This window comes from Lagenorhynchus albirostris, chromosome 9 (genome assembly GCF_949774975.1).
Source record: "Lagenorhynchus albirostris chromosome 9, mLagAlb1.1, whole genome shotgun sequence".
In the NCBI taxonomy this organism is placed as follows: domain Eukaryota; kingdom Metazoa; phylum Chordata; class Mammalia; order Artiodactyla; family Delphinidae; genus Lagenorhynchus; species Lagenorhynchus albirostris.
The window spans coordinates 93,464,635-93,488,581 of NC_083103.1; the positions used below are offsets into that span (position 1 = coordinate 93,464,635).

General features: G+C 41.3%; 1 protein-coding gene across 5 annotated transcripts in view; it reads left to right on the forward strand.

Annotated features, from left to right (window-relative positions):
• The first annotated feature begins 600 nt into the window (after nucleotides 1-600).
• The window catches only part of RNF214 (ring finger protein 214), a 57,830-nt gene continuing 34,483 nt past the window's right edge, over nucleotides 601-23,947 (forward strand). For 3 of the 5 annotated variants that reach the window (XM_060160449.1, XM_060160451.1, XM_060160452.1), the window contains exons 1-5: nucleotides 1,968-2,330; nucleotides 4,813-5,323; nucleotides 6,015-6,074; nucleotides 10,951-11,091; nucleotides 13,942-14,081. In XM_060160449.1, the coding sequence (XP_060016432.1) occupies nucleotides 2,122-2,330; nucleotides 4,813-5,323; nucleotides 6,015-6,074; nucleotides 10,951-11,091; nucleotides 13,942-14,081 (1,061 nt within the window). In that variant the 5' untranslated portion in view covers nucleotides 1,968-2,121. Of the gene's footprint in view, nucleotides 636-1,967; nucleotides 2,331-4,812; nucleotides 5,324-6,014; nucleotides 6,075-10,950; nucleotides 11,092-13,941; nucleotides 14,082-23,947 lie in introns of those variants that run through there. The other 2 variants (XM_060160450.1, XM_060160454.1) reach the window with 2 other exon arrangements.

A 23,947-nucleotide genomic window follows, 5' to 3' on the forward strand; every position in this document is an offset into this window, starting at 1 on the left:
CAGTGACAGTAGCATCACTTCCGCCCAGCGGCGCAGCCAATCAGCGACGGGTCCCCCGGCCGGCCCGACCAGCCGGGAGCAACTGGCTCTAGGGGGCCGGCTCCTTCGGGCATCCTCCACTGAGAGAGCAGCGTGTGTGGGTGCTCCTCGCGGGGGCCCACCGCCCCGAGTTCTCGGGGCATCTTCAAGAGGGACCTTCTCTATAGGGACGGTCCTCTCCTTCATGGTGTCCTCTGGAAAGGGCATCTCGGTTGCGACCTTTAAAAACACCTCGTTCCTGTTCTTCCTCTGATCGTCATGACCCCGACTCTCCCTGTAATCTTCCTAGAGGGGGTCCTCCCTCCACCAAGTCTCCTTCCTTCTCGCGGTCGCATCTCCCTTAGTCCCTTCGCCCCGGGAGAAGTCCACTAGTATCTTAGGGGCTTCCTCAGCGTCCGCGACCCCTTGACGGTGCCGGCTCCGGCCGCCAGAGGGCGCCGTCGGGGGCGGCGCAGTGCCACCGCGGCCTCTCCTCTGCCGGCCGAGCCTCGCCCCCGCCGCTCGTGCCGCCGGAAGTGGGAGGTGTCGCGCGCGGGCCGGCGCTCGACCCCTCCCCCCAGGCTCGGCCGCCCCCTCCCCCCGCTCCGCCCGCTCAGGTGAGTCCCGTCCCTCCCCCCCCTTCCCTCCCGGGGGCGCGGCGCGGGAGGTGTGTGCGGAGCGGGCGCGCGGGCGGGGGCTGCGGCTCGAGGGGCTGGGGTCGGGGCGGGGGGCGTGGAGGGAGCTGCGGGGATGGGGGGCGGGGGTCCCGGCCTAGAAGTGGGACGGGGGTGGCAGCCGGGCGGGGGGCGAGGGCAAGGTGCGGAGGGGCTCTGGCCGGAGGAAGCTGCAGGCTGGGCCAGCCCCCTGTGGAGGGCGGCCGGGACCACCGGCGTCGCTTCCCCCCATTGTCCCCTTCGCGACCGTCCCCCGATCTCCCCCCGAGGACCCGTCGCTCCCAGCGTCGCCGTCTGGTCGCCGCCGGGTTGCGGTGCGGGGCTTCCCTTGGCTCCTTCGACTTAAAGCCCCCTGCCGCAGCCTCCTGCCAGATGTCCCTGTCCCTCTCCCCTTTGGGCTCTCAGCCACGGAGTCGCACGTAGGACCCGTGCCCTGTGGTTTCGTTTCCCGGGCGCCAAGGACCCCCGGCCCGGGCCCTGATGGGGCAGGATGTTTGCACCTGTGCGAGCAGTAATGGCGCTCTGGGCCCTGTTTTCTCCCCGGAGCCTCGTATAATTTGATGAGGGAAACTGAGGCACAGGGGGTCTCTGGCCTGGGACTGAAGTGTGGACACAGCCCAGCCTCCGTGCCTGCCCTATGCGCTCTTGGAGGGTCAGGGATGTACGTGGGATGCTATTAAAATAAAAACAAGAATTTAAACTAACCCTGTGTTACACCACCAACCACCCGCCCCCCCCCCGCCCCAATATTCATTTTTTTTCTTCCTCTTCACCATAGAAGGCGTGAGTTTGTCCTGCAACATCTCTTACTTGGATTACCGTGTTTTTCAGCTTCTCATTTTCATGCTGGAGTAACCAAGATTCTCATACTCTGGCACCTTTAGTAACTCTAAAGAGTCTGTACTTTCCTCAGTCAGTGGTTGTCAGACTTTTCCCATCTGTGGGGAACCCAGAGTAAAAGTGAAAGATACTTGGATTGCCCAATAAAATATTGCTTTTTCTCTCTCACACGAACATCTCCAAATTAATGGAGAATGCTTTTAATGTAACAGCCATAAAATGATTTTAAAACATAAGCTATTATTGATGTTAGGCCCCAAATCACATCCTTTGTAAATGATACTAGGCAAGGTAGGTAGGCATGTGGATCATTTGGAAGATTCTCATGGTCTGTGAGACTGCATTTCTCCTAAAGTGAAAAAGCTTTGCGCACATATACGTGTATGTATGTGTGTGTGTGTATATATATATATATACACACACACACACACACACACATATATATACATACACATACATATACACATATAGTGACGTGTGAGGATCGATATCCCTATTGCATGTGATGGCTCTTTTAATATCCTACTAGAGAATACCCTTAAGTGTTTTCTCCTGGAGCCCAACTTTTTCTTTGTGTTTCTTTCCTGATATGACTCTGTTGTATGGACATTCTGAGAGGGTGAGATATATTTGTTTTGAAATTTTGGAACTTGTAGCCTGTACTTTGTTTCTGAATGTGCAGAGCATGATGGCAGCATCTGAGGTCGCTGGCGTGGTGGCCACTGCTCCCAGTCCTCCGGAATCCTCGTCTAGTGTATGTGCTTCCAAACCAGACGAAGTTCTCCCAGACGGTCTAAGGTAACGTGTGGACTCTCAACTGGGAAGATTTCTTTTGGGTAAAGGGCTTTGGAGATGGGCTTCTTATGGAAGTGTAGTTCGTCTTTCCCCTTTTTAGCTCTAGTGACATTGCATTAGATGAAGCTTTTTAAAGGTAGGGACTATCTGATCTATATTTGTATATCTGGTACCCAACACAGTATCTGACACTCAGCAGGCATGCTAATTATTTGTTGAATAAACAGATTAAAATACAGGGGATCAAACTCATTTGAAAATGCAAATATTTCCCACCTTCTCCTACATGGACTATCTGTTTATTTAACTATATGTTTATATGTTACATCTGTGTGTGTGTGTGTGTGTGTATATATATATATATACACACACGTTATATCTAATGTATATAGACACATGTATATGTATCTATGTCTATCTATAGGTAAATAGATAGCTTTATTAATATGGCTTACTGCTTCATGTATGTATTTCACCTTCCAGCTAAACTCTTGAGCACAGGAATTATGAATACCCAACCTTGTTTTACAGTGCTTAAAACATTGTTATGTATAATGTTGTACTAGGTTGACTATGTATACTACCTCAACTCTTTTTTTAATTTAATTTTTATTTATTTATTTATGGCTGTGTTGGGTTTTGTTGCTGCGTGGGCTTTCTCTAGTTGCGGTGAGCGGGGGCTACTCTTCGTTGCGGTGCGTGGGCTTCTCATTGCGGTGGCTTCTCTTGTTGTGGAGCATGGGCTCTAGGCATGCAGGCTTCAGTAGTTGTGGCATGCGGGCTCAGTAGTTGTGGCTCGCTGGCTCTAGAGTGCAGGCTCAGTAGTTGTGGTGCACGGACTTAGTTGGTCCGTGGCATGTGGGATCTTCCCGGACCAGGGCTCGAACCTGTGTCCCCTGCGCTGGCAGGTGGATTCTTAAGCACTGTGCCACCAGGGAAGTCCCCTACGTCAACTCTTTTGTAGAGTACCTAGGACCTAATACAATAGATAATACTGTGCTAGCAGCTTTATATGTGTTAACACATTTAATTCTCTCAACAATCTCAGCAGGTAGGTGCTAATGCTGTTATTCCCATTTATAGGTGAGAGAACTTGAGACACAGAGAGGTTAGTAACTTGCCTAAGGTTACCAAGCTATGTTGGAGTCAGTGTTTGAACCCAGGCTCGTCTGACTCCAGCGTACTTAATAAATGTAACAAATCTGTTACATTTGTATTTATTATTTGTCACTTGTTATTAAGTGGGTAATGGGGAAAAATGTTAAGTAAACCTAACCATAAACTTGGATCTTCATTTTATAAATAAAATCAGACACATACTACTAGTAATAATAATAACAGCTAAGGTTTATTGAGTGTCTACTGTGTGCCAGAACTAAATACACCAGGTGCTTTATCTCATGTAATCCTCACAATAATCTTATTAGGTAGGTAATATTATTTCTGTTTTACAAATGAAGTTAAGTAACTTGCCCAGAGTTAAACAGCTAGTAAGTAGCAGAGTCAGGATTCACACCCAGGTACTGTATCTGCCCAAATTTATAATTAAGTGTCCCCCCCCTGCCGCCACTTAACCCCCAGCAAGGAATCAACTTAGAGTATTTATAAAGATTTTTCATGTCACAAGGTGCTGTCTCTGTTGTTTTATTTTGAACAGTAGGTACTATTGAGGAAAGGAAGGCACAGTGACCTGAAGCCTAAGTCAGTACTAGTTTGGAGTCCTTAAGGGCATATTTGACAGAAGCAGTTGTTTTGTTTTGTTTTTTAATAGCAAAGGAATTTAACACACATTATTCCTGGTAAAAGACTTACAGTCGTGAATGTTGGATGTCATTGTAAATAGGTTTTGAAGATCTCTTAAAAGCAGTATGGTAAATGGTTGTAGCAAACAATGAAACAATGATTTCAGTGTATACATGTGTGTATATTTGTTATCTGGGGTAAAAGTTCTGCTGACAGCTTCAATTTTGGATTCAAAATCGTCTGTACTTCAGTCAACTTGAAGTGAAGATGCTGTGCTCTGGAAAGTTGTTGGTGGTTCTGGTCAAAGATCTGTAAAATGAATTTGAATGAAAGTTATTTTTGTGAAACGAGAGTGGAATTTAAAACAATATTTCTCAATCAATATTTTATTTATTAAAATATGTGGAACAAAATTAGTACATGTACCTAAATGAAATATTCTAAGTAACAGCAGGCTATTTCACCTGCATCCCCCCAAACCTTTGGCTCCTCAGCGTCATTTCTGTGTGACCGTTCACTGCGGACTGTCTCCTGAACCCAGCTTCTTCACCACCACACCATACTCCCTGCATGTGGGACAGAAATCACTGGGTGGAAACTAAGTTCCTTTTCAGTTGGCTAATTTGGAGGGGTTTATATAGTCTCGTTTTGTTCTTCTAGTGGTTATGTTAAAAGTATTATATATTTAAGCCTCTTTAAGATTGGGTGAAGAGAGAAACCTTTTATCTTATGTTTTTGATAGCCCCAAAGACCCTGCACAGAAGCACAAGAACTCGCCTCTGTCGAGTGTAAGTAACCAAACGATAACCAAGGAGAATAACAGAAATGCCCATTTGGAACACCCAGAGCAGAATCCTGGTTCATCAGCAGGTGACACTTCAGCAGCGCACCGGGCGGTTTTAGGAGAAAACTTGATAGCCACGGCCCTTTGTCTCTCTGGCGGTGGGTCTCAGTCTGATTTGAAGGACGTGGCCAGCACAGCGGGAGAGGAGGGGGACACACGCCTCCGGGAGAGCCTCCACCCCGCCACTCGGTCTCTTAAGGCAGGGTGCGATACAAAGCAGCTTGCCTCCGGGAATTGTCCTGAAGAGAAGGCCCCACAAGCCTCCATCCTAAAGGAAGGGAGCAGGGACACAGGCTTGGATTTCCCACCTGTGGTGCCTCCAGCAAATGGGGTTGAAGGAGTCAGAGTGGATCAGGATGATGATCAGGATAGCTCTTCCCTGAAGCTTTCTCAGAACATTGCCGTCCAGGTCAAGTATCAAGTTTCTACTACTAAAACGGAATTTGGGCTTTTAATTTTTTTTTTTTTTTTTGAGGGCAGGAGATATTTCTTCATAGTTGGTAGAGAACTACTCTGTCTCGTTTTTTTACTGGCAACTCTCATACTGTTTTCATACGGTGCTCTGTGATGACTTCATTCTGATGTTCAATAAGTAACAGCCCGTGTCTAATCGTGGCGACCAGGAGCTTCATGACCTACATACAATCACTTTCACTGAGTAATTGATGAGCGTAGGTCATCAGCATTCATATTTCCTGTCTTCGACCTTGCAGGAGGAATCCTTGTTAATTCTCTGACCTATATCTTAAGAAGTACGGGGTATCCTGCCTTCTAGTGACTGGTGTGCTTTTTTGTAGCAGGAAGGATGAGCACAGTAAATTGTAGGGGCCAAAATTCTTATCTGAGTCTCGAGCTTGTCTCTCCATCAGTTGTTGGGTCTTGTTCAGCTTATTTTGTGGGGTAAATGCTTCATGCTACATGGATGTCAGTGGACATTTGCCAGAACTACAGTTCTCTTGCTATGAAGCTGATAAGGGGAGAGAGTAAAAAGTTAACTTCTCAGTTCCTTGTGGCAGATTTCTCAGTGAAAGGACGAGAGCAATTCTGCCTTTTAGAATGTCTCTGAACAGTTCTGAATATAATTGTTTCTTTCTTTATAGACTGACTTTAAGACGGCTGATTCAGAGGTAAACACAGATCAAGATATTGAAAAGAATCTGGTAAGTAGTTAAACTGCAATTGTTCATGTATGAAACCATTAATGCAGAAGATCTAGAGTCACATCATCTCAGTTGGAAAAGATGCAGGAACCTCCTTTATAAAATCCCTGACAGGGCTTCCCTGGTGGCGCGGTGGTTGAGAGTCCGTCTGCCGATGCAGGGGGCGCGGGTTCGTGCCCCGGTCCGGGAGGATCCCACATGCCGCGGAGCGGCTGGGCCCGTGGGCCATGGCCGCTGGGCCTGCGCGTCCGGAGCCTGTGCTCCGCGGGGGGAGAGGCCACAGCAGTGAGAGGCCCGCATACCGAAGAAAAAAATAAAATAAAATAAATAAAATAAAATAAAATCCCTGACAGATGGTCAGCTAACTTCTACTTGATCACCTCCAGAGATGGGAAGCTTACTACTCATGAATCAGCATATTGCATTTTGAAAATAGCTCTTATTGTTAGATCTTATTATGAGGTGAGAACAGAACCACTAAAACTTCTTGTTATAGTTCTCTCTTGAGCTACGTAGAGTAAATCTAAATCCCTTTACTTGTTAGCCCAAAATATATTCAAAATGTTTTTTTAAATGCTTTTTCCTCTTATCCTTTAAGTCTGAACCTTTCCAGGTGAAACATCCCCAGATTTTTTTTTTTTTTTTTTTTGCAGTACGCGGGCCTCTCACTGTTGTGGCCTCTCCCGTTGCGGAGCACAGGCTCCAGATGCACAGGCTCAGTGGCCATGGCTCAGTGGCCATGGCTCACGGGCCCAGCCGCTCCGCGGCATGTGGGATCTTCCCAGACCGGGGCACGAACCCATGTCCCTTGCATCGGCAGGCGGACTCTCAACCACTGCGCCACCAGGGAAGCCCCCCAGATGTTTTTTTAACATTCTTCTTTTCTTCATATGATATATTTTTGAGTCTTTTCTTCAACCTGGTTACTTTTTCACCTAGACATGTTACACCTTCTCAATGTTTCTTTTGCAATGTGATCCTGAGAGCTAAATGTAGTAATGCACATACAGTGTAATTACTTCACTATACAATGGAACTGTTGTGTCATTCTGTGGTGACATTCTACACACCATTTCCTAAGCTGACATCGTCACACTGTGGAGTTTTCACTTTTACTCCATCAGGTCTTTTTCTCATGTATTGTTTAATTGTATCTTCCAATTTTATGCCTAGGTAATTATTATTTTTTTTTTGAGCATCACTTTTTAAATCTGTTTTTTACTTAAAAATAGGTAATTGGTTTTTAAAACTTAGAGAACTTCACATTTATTTTTGTTAAAGTGGTCCCCTTGATCTTTCCCTGGCATTTTGTGGCAAAACTTCCACCCTGTAAGTGTGTGGATATCTGAATGTCCATTTTTCAAGAGGAAGGATAATGCTAGAAAAGGCACCCTAAGTTCAGGAAGGGGTCTTTAGGGTAAGATATGTTAATTGAATGGAAATAAAGAGGAAAACCAGGTAAAAAAGTGGATATTTGGTGCAAGTTGAAGAAATTGAGGGGCAGATGGAAAGAAGTAAGTTATTGGAGTACATTAACCACATGAAAACTTTTAAATAGAGAGTAGCAACTCAGGAGTTATTTATAACAGGCAAGTAAAAAGATCCTAGAGATGAGAGACCTGATGGCGATGTGCTGGGTGAGAACCAGGCTAGGAGAGAACCTCCGGGAGAAGGAGGAGAAGTCGCCTTTTCTTGAGCATTTATTCTAAACACTTTACATGGAGTGTTTATTTGGTCCCCACAGTTGTAAGGCAGGGTTTTGTTGACCATATAGCAATTGAAGGGGCCAACTAAGAGGTAATAGATAAGCTTTAGCATCAGTCTGAAACAGGGGTGGAAACTGGCAAGCCATTAGGCCAAAAGAGGCCCAGAGTTGTGTTTTGTTTGGCAGTATTCTTTTGGGTGGTGGTGTGGCCCACATGCTGTAATTTTTTAAATTATTATGATTTTTTAAATATTTATTTAGTTTGGTTGCGCCGGGTCTTAGCTGCGACAGGTGGGCTCCTTCGTTGTGGCTCCAGGGCTCCTTAGTTGTGGCATGCAAACCGTCAGTTGCAGCATGCACGTGGGATCTAGTTCCCTGACCAGGTATTGAACCGGGCCCCCTGCATTGGGAGCATGGAGTCTTAACCACTGTACCACCAGGGAAGTCCCTATTATTATTATTTTTAAAACACAATATGATTATATTTTAGTACACAACCAAAATACAAAACACCGTAGTAAGTTGACAGCAGTAGAACATGGTATTTCATTTGCATTGCATAACAGACGGTTAACATTCTTAGTTGTAAATGAGTTCTCCACATGCTTTTTTTTTTTTTTTCTCTTCTCGGTACGCGGGCCTCTCACTGTTGTGGCCTCTCCCGTTGCGGAGCACAGGCTCCGGACGCGCAGGTTCAGCAGCCATGGCTCGTGGGCCCAGCCGCTCCGCGGCATGTGGGATCTTCCCGAACTGGGGCACGATCCCATGTCCCCTGCATCAGCAGGCAGACTCCCAACCACTGCGCCACCAGGGAAGCCCTCCACATGCTTTTAAAAAGGCATTGGGACTAAGCAGGTATTAAGCTTAGTGGCAATACAGGGAACTTTGCTCCTGTTTTATTTGCTACCCTTTTCATGCATTTACAGTAATTGCCCACTGCCTGCATTTGAAATTGTGACTCCTGCCTCTCAGGACCAATTCACCATCAATGAAACAAAGTAACAATGTGTAACCCTTTGGCTTATTAAGATGAGAATTGTATCAAGTAATTTGCTGTATGCCTTTAAGCCATCCATTTGTATGTACTAATAGTATGTACCTTGAGACTTCTTTCCATGAAGACTAGAGTTTTTTTCCCCATCCTGTGTTGTTAAAAAGATGCATTATCGGGCTTCCCTGGTGGCGCAGTGGTTGAGAGTCCGCCTGCCGATGCGGGGGACATGGGTTCGTGCCCCGGTCTGGGAAGATCCCACATGCTGCGGAGCGGCTGGGCCCGTGAGCCATGGCTGCTGAGCCTGCGCATCGGGAGCCTGTGCTTCACAACGGGAGAGGCCACAGCACTGAGAGGCCCGCGTACCGCAAAAAAAAATAAAATAAAAATTTTTTAAAGATGTATTAGGAGAGAGAGGTACCATAAGGAAGTAGAGAGAGAAGAAAAGAATCCTCTAATCTACTAGTTTTCATCAATTGGTTCTTAACCTTTAACTTTTCTTGGGTTAAGGTCCTCTTTCAGAATCTTTTGAAAACTTTGAATTCTCATCTCAAAAAATTTTATACACACCTATCCATAGACCTCAGGTTCAGAATCCCTTTAAAGTTATGATGCTAAGGTGTCATCTGTTTAGGGAGCTTTAGTTACATTTCAGTACATGGACTAAGGACTAGCTTATCCCAAAGCTAAAGTCCCATCTTGAGAGCTTATTTTTTTATTATCATAGTGTGATAAGTTTTTCGCTATTCACTTCTAAAACCTTTCTTTTCTTTGAAAGTAGTTATCGTCTAATGAACAAATTCAGTTTAATGCTCTGTTTAAATTTTACACTGGTTACCTTATACCAAGTGTGCTTTAAATTGACCCTCTAAGTTTCAGTGTTCCTTTGAAAGGTAATCATTACTTTTCTTGATTTATTAATGTGGGGGAGGCAGAGCTGAACTGTGACCCTTAGAAGCTTCACCTCTTTTATTGACTTATTTATTTATTGGCTGTGCTGGGTCTTGGTTGTGGCATGCGAGAGCTTTAGTTGCAGCCTGCATGCGGGATCTAGTTCCCCAACCAGGGATCAAACCCGGGCCCCCTGCATTGGGAGTGTGGAGTCTTACCCACTGGACCACCAGGGAAGTCCCAGAAGCTTTACTTCTGCTCCCTGTTTATATGAGAGCTTGCCGATTTGACCAATCTGAATACCAAGTGCCCCAGAACTCTTTGGTGGATCTGCCAATTTGTAGTGCTAATGACCAGTAAGGAGTCCAGTTTCTGGATGCATTTTGAGTAGTTGATCTGTTCTTTGTTTTTGCTCGTTCTTCTTCCTCCTAATAGATAAAATACCTTATTTCTCTTATTCCCTACTGCAGGGAAATTAGCCTATAAAGGGTCAGTTAGTAGATATCTTAGGCTTTGTGGGCTGTATGTGCTCTTTTGTAACCACTCCACTCTGCTGTTGTAGTGTGAAAGCAGCCAGCCAGCTGTCGGGTATGGCTGTGTTCCTATAAAACATTTACTTATAAAAACAGACGGTGGGACCTCCCTGGTGGCGCAGTGGTTAAGAATCTGCCTGCCAATGCAGGGGACACGGGATCAAGCCCTGGTCCGGGAAGCTCTCACATGCCGCAGAGCAACTCAGCCCTTGCGCCACAACTGCTGAGCCTGTGTGCCACAGCTACAGAAGCCCACGCACCTAGAACCTGTGCTCCGCGACAAGAGAAGACACCGCAATGAGAAGCCCCCACGCTGCAATGAAGAGTAGCTCCCGCTCGCCACAACTAGAGAAAGCCCGTGCACAACAATGAAGACACAATGCAGCCAAAAATAAAATAAATAAATAAAATTTAAAAACAAAAACAGTTGATGGCTGGATTTGGCCCACAGGCCATAGGTTGCCACCCTCCATCTTAGCGCAGTGTTGTACAATAGAATTTCCATTAACGACGGAAGTGTTCTGTATCTGTGCTGTCCAGTATAGTAGCCACTACTCACATGTAGCTACTGAGTACTTGGAATGTGGTAAGGTGACTGAGGAGCTGGATGTTTACATTTGCTTATTCTAATTAATTTAGCTACAGCATCGGACACTGCAGCCATAGCGCCCTGCATGGTGCCTTGAACAGGGACATGGTGAATGTTTCTTGCAATGAAATTGGCAAATTAAACTTCTCATCTGTTGTTACCAATAGGATAAAATGATGACAGAGAGAACCTTGTTGAAGGAGCGTTACCAGGAGGTCCTGGACAAGCAGAGGCAAGTGGAGAATCAGCTCCAAGTGCAATTAAAGCAACTTCAGCAAAGGAGAGAAGAAGAAATGAAGAATCACCAGGTATTCTGCTTATGTTAAAATTGGCAATAAGTAAAGTATAGTCCCTAATCAGACTTTAATTTTGTTTTCAAATTAATAGAAATAAAAAAGCAGTATTTAACTTTTTAATGGTTATCATAGAATTTTAAGGATAAACAAGAACCTTCGAGGGCATCTCGTCCAAACTCTCACTTCTATTTTGGTTCAGAGAGGAAAGGATTTTTTTTTTTTTTTTTTTTTCGGTACGCGGGCCTCTCACTGCCGCAGCCTCTCCCGTTGCAGAGCACAGGCTCCGGACGCGCAGGCTCAGCGGCCATGGCTCACAGGCCCAGCCGCTCCACAGCATGTGGGATCTTCCCGGACCGGGGCACGAACCCGTGTCCCCTGCATCGGCAGGCAGACTCTCAACCACTGCGCCACCAGGGAAGCCCAGGATTATTTATTTAATATATTTGTTTGACTGCCTACCTGGAAAGTCATTTGATTAGACTCCTGTCTCACACTATATTTAAAAATACAATTCTAAGTAAATTAAAAATATACATATAAAAACTGGAAAAAAATTTTAAATCAGAAGAAAATTTAGAAGAATGTTTGTATACCTGAAGTTGCAAGAGGTCATTTTAACCCAGGCAGAAAACCTAGAAGATTTTTTAAAATTAATTATATATAATTAAACTTTTTGGCATGGCAAATGATATAGAAAACAGTCAAAAGATCAATATTAGACTGAGAGAAAATATTTATAGCACATATGACGAAGGGTTTAAGATGACATTCTGAGATTCCTACAAATTCATGGTAAAAGCCAAACAATCTAGAGAAACCAGGAAAAGTTACTGTATTACTTTCCTATTGTAATAGTTTTCTACTGTAATAGTTTCCCATTGCTGCTGTAACAAGTTGTCGTGAATTTAGAGCTTAAAACAACACGTTTATTATCTTACAGTTCTGTAGGTCAGAAGTACAACGTGGGTGTCACTGGGCTAAAATCAAGGTATTAGGAGGGCAGCATTCCTTTCTAGGGACTCTAGGGGAGAATACATTTCCCTGCATTTCTGGCTTCTAGAGGCTGTTTGCATTCCTTTACCTGTGGCCCCCGTCTCCATCTTCAGAGTCAGCAACGTTGCATTTCTGTAACTGTTCTTCCCTAATCACATCTTCCTCTGATCACAAGTGGGAAAGTTTCTCTGCTTTTAAAGACCCATTTGTGGTTAGATTGGGCCCACCCCGATAATCCAGGATTGTCTCCCTATCTCTTTTGCTATGGAGGGTAACATAGGTTCCAAGGAGTAGAACATGGACATTTTTGTGGGGAAGAGGTTATTATTTTGCCCATAACAGTCACAAACAGTAATTCACAGAAGAGGAAAAGCAAATGGGTAACAAATGTATGAAAATAAACTCAGCCTTACTAGTGTCGATCCATTTGTATAGCAAATATTTTTTGAGTTCCTGATGTACGCTCTGAAGATTTAGTGGTGAACGAAACATAGTCTCTGCCTTCATTGAATGCTTATTCTAGTTGGAGGAGACAGACAATAAAAACAGTAAAAGAACAGGAGGTAGTGAAATGCTCATTAAAATTACTAGATACCATTCCTCCCTCTTTCCCAAGAGATTGGGAAAAATGAAATAAGTTGTCAAAGGTAAGGAAAAATGAACTCTTTTTAGACATTGGTAGGAGTGTGAATTGGTATGACCATTTTAGAAAAGATATTAGGGCGACTTCCCTGGTGGTCCAGTGGTTAAGACTCCAAGCTTCCAATGCAGGGGGCACAGGTTCAATTCCTGGTTGGGGAACCAAGAATCCCGCATGACGTGCAGCGTGCCAAAAAGTTAAGTAAATAAATAAACAAGTAAATAAGTATATAAATAAAGTCTGAAGAAAAAAGATATTAGGAATTGTCACTTAAAATTTTAAAATATACCTTGATTTAGCAGTCTCATTGTTAGGAGTCTATTCTACAGAAATAAAAGCTTTTGTATGAAAATATAGGCATACAGGATGTTTATTGTAGTATTATTTGTAGTTACAAGAAAACTGAAATCAGCCTTAACAGGATGGACTCTTAACAGAGACTGGTTGACTAAATTCGTTATATACATGTCATGTCGTGTTATACAGCTATTTTTTAATTTGATCTATATTTATCGATAGTATGCTCATGTCAGGTGAACAAAAGCAAGATGCAGAATAGTGTATATAAAATTACCTCATTATAAAGAAAACAAAAAAGCAAATACGTACGTAAGTACACATGTATTTGTGTAAGAATGGAGAAAGATGTGAAAGCATAGAACAAAACGCTTAACACATTGATTACTTTATGGGTGGAATTGGTGTGCATTAGGGGTGACTTAACTTTATTACTTTTTGTTCGACTTCTTATTATAAATATATATGTATATAGTTAAATAATTTAAAAAGAACAAAGGTAACCCCTACGCATAATAAAGTAGAGCCGTAACAAAACAAAACAAGACCATATTTGTTGGAAGTAGCAAACTCCCACCCTGTGCAAGAATGCCTTTCTCAGCAGTCTTGACAGGTGTTCATTCAGCCTTTATATGAGCACCAGTAATGGAGAGCTTATTGCTTCACAAGGCAGTAAATTCCGTTTTTGAACAGTTGTGATTGTTAGAAATTCTTTTCTCCTGTTGAATTGACATCTGCTTTATTATAACTTACTCCCTTTTGGGACTTTTTTGACTGCTTTTGGGACTACTCATCACCAGATTCCTTCAATTCAATTTGAAATCACTAAAGTCAATATGTTAATTTGAGATAGTTGAAAGTAACCTTCAGACCAAAAGAACTAATTCATTTCCTTCTTTATTTGTGTGTGACTATAATTGTGCGGGACTTAGGAGATATTAAAGGCTATCCAGGACGTAACAATAAAGCGAGAAGAAACAAAGAAGAAGATAGAGAAAGAAAAGAAGGAGTTTTTGCAGAAGGAGCAGGATCTGAAAGCTGAAATTGAGAAGCTTTGTGAGAAGGGCAGAAGGTAAATGATGCTGTTAAGAATAAAAACCCTGGGTTTATGTGTGTGTGTTTGTACATAACAGGCCGGTTCTATTTGTGTTTCTACTTTCTTTTCTTTCAGTCTAATTTTTATTTGAAAAACAAGTGCACAAATTAAAATCCTTGAGTGATTTTAGCTTTTTCAGCACCCTATGTTAAATTTAATAAAAAGTGTTTCAGGGATTCATCAGTACATTGAAATAACAGCAGCTCATTGTTTGGTCCCAAGTCTGATCAGGATTTTGATATATATCTAACACCTATTTCACTTGCCTTATCTGATGTTTGACAGTTTAGGCTATGAGGCTACTTTGATTATGTTAAATTCAGCACCAAAACCAAATTTCAAACTAACATTGCAAGCTGTTTGCAAAGCTATTTAATGGATCTGTGTCCTTTTCAGGGTACTGCAGCAAGGCTAAGGCGGGCATAGAATTTGGTCATAGTTTCAATTTTCTAAGTTTCTTAATGTGACCTGTTTGGAAGTCAAAATAGTTGTGAATATTGTGATTTTATTTAAATTCTACTAAAATGCATTTTTATTTATCAAGAAAATCTTGGCTTGCTAATGTGTCCGAGAGCTAAGTGAAAAGTAGCGGGATACTTGGAAAATGATTCAGCAAATGAGGAAAGATGATAAATAAGACAGGACATTTTGGAATAATTGGGAAATTTTGAATATGGATTACGTATTAGGTAATACTGTATCAATAGTAAATATTTTGTGTGTGATTATGTAGAAGGTTCTTATTCTTAAGAGATACTTGCTGAAGTTTTAGGGGTTGTCATGATGTCTATAACTTTCAGGTGGTTCAGAGGGAGAAGTAAAGTAACTGTGGCAAAAAGCGTTAACAGCTGGTGAATCCAGATAAAGGGCATGTGTTCACTGGACTATTCTGTTAACTTTTCTGTTGGTTTGAAATTTTCAAAGAAAAAGTTGCAGGAGTGGGGGTAGATATAGAGAGAAATTAGCCAGGCAACGAATAGGGAAGAAGACATTGCAGGCAGGGGACCTATAGACGAGAGAGATTAGCAACTGAGACCTGAGGTAGAGAGGAATGAGGCTAGTGGAGGAGGCAGAAGCCCGATCACAAAGGCTCAGATCCCGTGTAAGGAGTTTGAGATTTTCCCTGATAGTGAGAGACTAGAGAGTTTTAAGGAGGGGTGGGGATCAGAGGATGAGATTTGCACTTTATTTATTTATTTTTAATTAAAAAATTTTTAATTGAAGTATGGTTGATTTATAATATATTAGTTTCAGATGTACAATGTAGTGATTTAAAACCTTTATGGATTATATTTAAAGTTATTATAAAATATTGGCTGTATTCCCTGTGCTGTATACTATATCCTTACAGCTTATTTATTTTATACACAGTAGTTTGTACTTCTTAGTCCCCTACCCCTATCTTGCCCCTCCTCCCCATCTCCCCACTGGCAACCACCTGTTTGTTCTCTGTATCTGTGAGTCTGTTTCTGTTTTGTTACATTCATTCATTCTTTTCACTTTTTAGATTCCACATGTAAGTGATGACATACAGTATTGTGTTTTTCTATCTGATTTATTTCACTTAGCATAATGCCCTCCAGGTCCATCCATGTTATTGCAAATGGCAAAATTCCATTCTTTTTTATGGCTGAGTAGTATTCCAGTGTGTGTGTGTGTGTGTGTGTGTGTGTGTGTGTGTGTGTATGTGTGTATGTATGTATGTATTACCACATCTGTTTTATCCATTCATCTGTTGTTGGACACTTAGGTTGCTTCCCTATCTTGGCAACTGTAAATAGAGATTTTCAGTTTAGATGGATGATGATGCCAGTTGGAGAATAGACTGGAGTACTGTAGAGGACCAGTTAGGAGACTTATCTGTCAGAGCCTGCGTTACAATAATGGTGGCCAAAACTGAAGTGCTGCAGTGGGGAGGAGAGATGTGAATCCATTTGTAAGGTGTTAGGGGTAGCACTAATAGGTGGACAGGGAAGAGTTATAGAAACGCCCATATTTCTGGCTTGGAAAATTGGGGAAATAATGGGGTTTTCTAATAAGATGTCTTATTCAGTTACCCACTTTACAAGTTTCAAGTTAAATTCTACCTCCTTTGTAAAATCTTCCTTATCCAGTTCTTCCTGAATTAATCTCTCCCTCCTCAGAACATCTATACAGCTCTCTGCTGATTTTGCTTATTTTTTTATTTTTATTTTTTATTTTTTTTTTGTTGTATGCGAGCCTCTCACTGTTGTGGCCTCTCCTGTTGCGGAGCACAGGCTCCGGACGCGCAGGCTCAGCGGCCATGGCTCATGGGCCCAGCCGCTTCGTGGCATGTGGGGTCTTCCCGGACTAGGGCACGAACCCGTGTGCCCTGCATCGGCAGGCGGACTCTCAACCACTGTGCCACCAGGGAAGCCCCCTGATTTTGCTTATTTTTATATTATACTGTACTCTACATTTTTTTCTACCTGTGTATGTCTTGGCTGGCCATTGATATTGTAAGCCTCTTGAGGATAAAGACTGGACTCTCCCTCTTCATATGTATTTAAAAATATTTTTTTTACTCTTTTGTGTTCTTTTACACTTAGTGCTATGTACTGATAATTATTGGACAAATATTTGTTGAATTACTGGATGGGAAATTAAATGTCACCTTGATATTATAGATGAATTTACGTAATAGAAATTTGCTAAGTTCTTTGTACTGTTTGAAGGTAATTACTGTGTTTTTTATTGTAATTATAATTTTTAAAGAAGACACCGTGAACTGACCAAAAAAAAAAAAAAACCAAATATTCAGTTTAGTCACGTATTTGATTTTTTTTCTCCTTGACACCTGGCTGCTTTATAATGGACATTGTCTTGCCTTTGTGGGGACACTTTCTAGTTTCCAGCTTGCATCCTTCAAGATTATTGCTGGTATTAGAAAGGTGAGGCTTCCAAGCTAGTTCTCTTCTACGGCTGAACTTCTTTTTAAGCTCCCTGTCTTTAATAGTGACTCATCGAGAATAATAGCAAATAAGGCTCTTCTTGAATAAAGATGGTGAGCTTGCGCTTTAAGAGACATCATCAGTTGATTCACAAAGGTAGGTTGGGACCAGTAGCAGAAAAATTGCAATATCAAGCAAGGGTCTTCTTTTTTTTTTTTTTTTTTTAATATTTATTTATTTATTTGGCTGCACCAGGTCTTAGTTGCGGCATGTGGGATCCTCCCGGACCAGGGCACGAACGCGTGTCCCCTGCATCGACAGGCGGACTCTCAACCACTGCACCACCAGGGAAGCCCGGGTCTTCTTTTTTAAAATGCTCTGAGCTTGCCTGATGATCTCTTGATAGAGTGATAGGTAAATAGCAGATCAAGGGAGTTAATGTTGGAAGCATTACTTTGGATGTGATATAAGAATTTATGCTATATTGAAATTGACAGGGTGCAAGAGGATTCTTTTTGGAAATTTCTCACCAAATGCTAGTTTATTTAACTGGTATGCTTTGAAGTCCTAATAGCTTGTCTGGCAATCAGTAAATCTAGTGAGTATTTCTTAGGTGCAAAGCAGTGAGCCAGACTGTTCAGCATCCTGTATGTTGACTACAGCCTTCAGTCCTTCCAGCTTTCTGTCTCATTCCCAGTAAATGTACACTTTGACATCAAGTCCTCTTTCTTGTTTTTTGACTTCATTCCAGTTTCTCCCAGTCCTCCAGCTCCCTGGAAGCATTTCTTTGCCTAGCCAGACTGGACTCATGGTCCATTACTTGAATTTCTCCCTTACCATTACCATCAATTCTGTGGAGGCTTGTTCCTTTCCTTTCATTTTTCCATAGTACTCCAGTCCTGGGCCAAGTCAACCCCCACACCTACCCCCCCACCCCGCCCCCTCCTACATCTCTATTCTTCTTATACTTGGGCTTCTGAGGGCTGCTGCAGGAGATCACACTGTGTGTCTTGAGGCCAGAATAAATTTGACAGAATAAATTTGACTTTCAAAAACACCCGGATCCTCAGGACTCCCTCTTCCTCTGAGGGCTGTCCCTAACTATTACCTCTTTTTCTAAACTTTCTGTCTCCACCACTGCTCTCCTTGGTCTTAGCAAATGATCTTGCCTTTTATTTGACTGAAAAAATAGGGGCCATCGAGTAAACCTTCCTTCAGTTTCCTATCAGCAGATACATCCATCTTTTCTTCCTGTCCTTGTATCTGAGTCTAAACTACCTGTGTGTGAATCCTGTTCCCTCTTGCTTTTCCCACTTCTCCATAAGTGACACCACACTCTCCTCCAGTGACTAAGCCGAATAACCAAGTCATTCTGAATTCTTCTCTTAACCCCTTTCTGCTTTACCAAGTCCTGTAGATTCTTAATATTAATTGTCCCTTTCTCTCCATTCACTCTGCCACTCTTAGTTCAGGTTTCTATCAGTTCTCCTAGATTCTGAGGCAGGCTACTAAACGTTCTTTGCCTCCAGTCTCCTCCATTTTCATTGGTCTAGTACAAATCTTTCGAAGAAATCTGTCAAAGAATACGGATCTGATGATGTCATTTCCCTGCTTAAAGTCCTTCATAGTTCCTAGGGTAAAGTTTAAACTCTTTAGTTTAATATAAGAGGCCCTCAATTATCTAGTCCCTGTTTATGTCCCTATCTGTATCTTTTACCATTCCCCCAAACCACCATGCTAGTTTATACCTAACTACTACATGTTGTATCCTGAACTCACTTAAAACTCAGCCTGTATCAACTGCTCTAGAAAGCTTTCCCAGATACTCCCCTTATCCTCCCCTTCACACACCCTGACCATTTAATTTAGATGACCCTCCTCCATATTCACCTAGCACGGTGTGTATGCTTCTGTCATAACACTGACCTCTGATGGTCTTTTGTGTTTACTGGAATGTTTCCCACATTATATAGTCAGCTTCTTGAGGGCAGGTATTTCGATTATCTATCGCTGTCAAAAAAACACTGTAGAATTTAGTGTCTTAAAACAGCAACAATATTTTATTATTTCTCTCAATTCTTTGGGTTGATTGAGTCTCAGATGGATGGTTCTTCTAGTGTCCTTTGGAGTCTTTCCTGTAGCTGCCGTTATGTGGCAACTGGGGCTGGAATGTCCAAGATGGCTTCATTCATATTTCTGCCTTGGCAGGGACACGTGGAAAGCTGAGTTCCGGTGGGACTCTGGGATGTCTAGGCCTTTTCACTCTATCTCTCCATGCTGTCTCAGGACTTTTTCCTCTCCAGGTGGTCTTTCCAGCTAAGGAGCCAGATTTCTTACTTGGTGGCTCAGGGCTCCCAAGAGTACAAAAGTGGAAGTTTCCAGGCTTTCTTAAGGCATAGACTTGGGACCAGTACAGTGCTACTACTGTGGCATTCTGTTGGTTAACATGAGTGACAGGGCCAGCCCAGATTCAGTGTGGGAGGGGACTGCGAGGAGGAGGCCTGGTTCACTGGGAGGACTCCATTTTTGGAGATTTGCTACCACGGCAAGTAACACATCTTGTTTAACTTTTTCTGCTGAGCACGTAATAGTTTCTTTTAGATACGGGAAGTTATAGAAGTTATAGAAGTTATATAAACAGGGGTTACATAATTGGAGGTGTTTTAGAAGTATGCAGGATGAATTATGAGGAGAGACAGAGGCTGGGACATCAACCAGTAAGCTCTTACAATAAAGTGAGTTTATAAGATTATTATAAGACTAATGGTGGTTGAATGAAACGGGAGAAATGGATTTAGGAGGGATTGGTGTCGGATTATTTTAAGGATTAGGACAGAGGGAGAAGTCAGAAATAACTTCATTGTTTTGACCCTGGGTAACTCTGTGCCGCCATGGACAGTAATCGGGAAGTAGAATACCAGTTCTAAATTTTGAGGATAAAGTAATACTTTTGATGATACGGGACATGCAAGTTAAAATACTTAGTAGGAAAAAAAAAAACAAAAAAAAAATTAAAAAAAAAATACTTAGTAGGCAATTAGAAATGGGAGACTTGAATACAGAAGAGATGCTATGTCTTCATTTGGAGTTGCATATAGGTGATAGTTAAAATGATAGGAGTGAATTTTCTGTGGGAAAAAGTATAGAGTAGGGCTCAGTTCTGAACTTTGAGGAACACCTGCAGTTTGGGAGTAGAAAGAGGAAGAGAAGGCAAAAAGAATAATCAGAGAAGGAAAAGGAAGCAGTTTAAAATAGTAGTATAGGGTTTCAACGGGAGAAGGTGGTTAACAGCATCAGAAACTATAGGGTAGGAAATGAGAACCAGGTCTGATTAAAGGCTATTGGTAATTTTAAAAAATTAATTAATTAATTAATTAATTTATTTTTGGCTGCACTGGGTCTTTGTTGCTGCACTTGGGCTTTCTTTAGATGCAGCGAGCAGGGCTACTCTTCATTGCGGTGCGCGGGCTTCTCATTGCAGTGGCTGCTCTTGTTGCAGAGCACGGACTCTAGGCACACGGGCTTCAGTAGTTGTGGCGTGCAGGCTCAGTAGTTGTGGCTCACGGGCTCTAGAGCGCAGGCTCAGTAGTTGTGACGCACAGGCTTAGTTGCTCTGCGACATGTGGGATCTTTCCGGACCAGGGCTCAAACCCGTGTCCCCTGCATTGGCAGGCGGATTCTTAACCACTGCGCCACCAGGGAAGTCCCGCTATTGGTAATTATTGAATGTAACCAATAGGGATTTTTAGGTAGAGGAATTAGGTTATTGGATTGATTTTTCCCCCAATATTTTATTATGAAAATTTTCAAGCATTCAGAGAAACTGCAAGTATCGTACACTAACACTCACCACCTAGATTCAGCAATTAACGTTCTATTAAATTTGTTTTAACAGTATCTTTCCCTCTATCTATTCATCAGTCCATCTTGTTTTTTATGCGTATTAGAGTAAGATGTAGTCATCAGTAAGTTCACCTATAAACTCATAAACTTGTATATCATTAATTAGACTTTAATATTATTTGTGTTTCCTTTTTTGTGGTAATAAATTGTATATGCAGTTAAATATATAAATATTAAGTTGTACCATTCAGTGAGTTTTGACAAAATTCAAAGCCCATCAAGATATAGAGAATACTGTGATTAAACCAGATAATTTCTCATGTACCTTCCCTGTCATTCCCTGTCCTTACACTCCCAAAGGTAACTACTGTTCTGACTTTTTTATCGAAGACTAATTCTGTATGTTCTAGAATGTCACATAAATGAAATCATATAACATGTACTCTTTTCTTTCATTCAGCATAATGCTTTTGGTAGTTTTCATGCTGTCTTTTTTATTCTTGAGTAGTATTCCTCTTGTTAATATACCACAGTTTATCCATCTTCCTGTTGATGGTAGGTAGCAGTTTCCAGATTTTTAACTATTATGAATAAAGCTGTGAATATTCAAGTGCAAGTCTTTGTGTGATCATATACTTTTATTTCTCTTGGGTAAATTCCTAGGAATACAATTGCTGGGTTGTAGGGTAGGTATATGTTTAGTTTTATAAGAAAAGGCCAAACATATTTCCAAAGTGGATATACCTTTTTATACTCTACCTACAATGTTTGAGAGTTTTGGTTGCTTCATATCCTTGCCATTCAAGTGGTTGTGCAGTAGTATTTCATTGTGGTTTTGATTTGCATTTCCCTAGTGACTAATGATGTTGATCACTTTTTCCATGTGCTTATTGGTCATTAATTTACCTGTTTTTGTGAAGCGTCCTGTCAAATATTCCCCCCCACGCACACCTTTTTTGCGGGAATTGAGGTTTTGGCTTTCTATGACTGTATAGTAGATGCTCTTTACATATTCCAAATAGTCTCTTGTCAGTTACATGTTCCGTGAAAATTTTCTTCCAGTCTCTGACTTATCTATTCATTTTAAAATTGCATCTTTTGGTGAACAGAAAATTTACTTTCAATGATGTCTAATTTATCAAGTTTCCATTTATAGGTATTGCATTCTCAGTCCTAAGAAACCTCTGCCTCCCCTGAAGTAGCAAAGATGTTCTCCTCTGTTTTCTTATGGAAGCTTTATCATTTTAGCGTTAATATTTATGTCTCTGATCCATCTCAGATTAATTTTTGTGTATGGTGAGAAGTAGGGGTTGAAGTTAATTTTTTCCCATGTGGATATCCAGTTGTTCTGGCACCATTTGTTGAAAAGACTTTCCCCATTGGGTTGCTTGACACCTTCGCCAAAAACCAAATGGCAGTATGAGTCATTTGTATAAATAGTGGGTTTATTCTGAGTACAGTACCAATCTATTGCATTGATATATTTGCCTATCTTTATGTCAGATCACAGTGTTGTAATTATTATAGGTTTATAGTAAGTCATGAAGTCAGATTATGCAAAGTCTTCTGCTTTTTTTTTTTAACTTTAAAAAAATAATTAATTTTTGGCTGCGTTGGGTCTTCATTGCTGTGTGCAGGCTCTCTCTAGTTGCAGTGAGTGGGGGGGGGGTTACTGTTTGTTGTGGTGTGCGGGCTTCTCATTGCAGTGGCTTCTCTTGTTGCAGACCATGGGCTCTAGGCGCAAGGGCTTCAGTAGTTGTGGCACGCGGGCTCAGTAGTTGTGGTGCATGGGATTAGTTGCTCCGTGGCATGTGGGATCTTTCCAGACCAGGGATTGAACCCATGTCCCCTGCATTGGCCGGCGGATTCTTAACCACTGCCCCACCAGGGAAGTCCCAAAGTCTTCTTCTTTTTGTTCAAGATTGCTTTGGATATTCTAGGTTGTTTGCACTTACATACATATATTTGAGAAGCAGCTTATCATTTTCTACAAAAACAACAGATTTTCTGAGACTTCTTATTAATATGATTGGATGCTTAATTTTATCAAATGGTTTTTCTGCATCTGTTAAAATTATCAAATGCTTTTTCTCCTTTATTCTGTTAATACAGTGAATTACGTTGATTTATTTTCAAATGTTAAACCAATTCTCCATTCTTGTGATTACACCCAACCTGGGCAAGATATGTTATTGTTTATATATTGCTGGATTTGACTTGCTAATATTTTTGAAGGATTTTTATGTCTACTTTTATTGAGGAACAGTAATTTAAAAATTTAGTTATATCAGTTGCTGAGGGGGCGATGTTAAAATTTCTGTGATTATAGATTTTTCTCTTTTTCTTTTTAATTCTGTCAATTTTTGTTTCTTATATTTTGAAGCTGTGTTGTTAGATGCATATACAGTTATGATTGTTATGTATTCTTGATGAATTATCTTCATCATTGACATTTTATCATTATGAAATGTCTCTATCTTGGTCATACTCTTAATGTTTATTTTATGTAATATTAATATAGATATTACAGTTATATATGCTTACTCTTTACACAGTATATATTTTGCCATCTTTTACCTTCAACCTATCTACATTTTTATATGTTTTGTAGACAACATATAATTGGGTCTTTCTTTTTGATCTATTCTGACAAGCTTACTTTTAATAATAGGCTTTTAGTGTATTTGTATTTAATATGATTATTGATATGATTAGATTTAGGTCTACGTTTTTATTTTGTGAATTGAATATTAATTCATTGACTATTCTTTAGAATTCCATTTTAATTTGGCCTTTTCCATCCAGAATACACATCTATTTAATTCACTGGCAACATGCATCATAAAGACAAACTACATGCCTGTTGATTATGCTATATTAGAAAGAGTTGTAATTTTCTTGAATAAAGTATTTGGGAAATTTTCATAGTTTTAATTGTTGAAACTTAGAATTATCCTTCAGATTTTTTTTAAAAATCAAAAAAATTTAGGTATAATTTACATGCAATAAAATGCACTTATTTTAAGTTACAGTTTGATGAGTTTTGACAAATTAATCACACATGTAAACACTAACACAGTCAAGGTA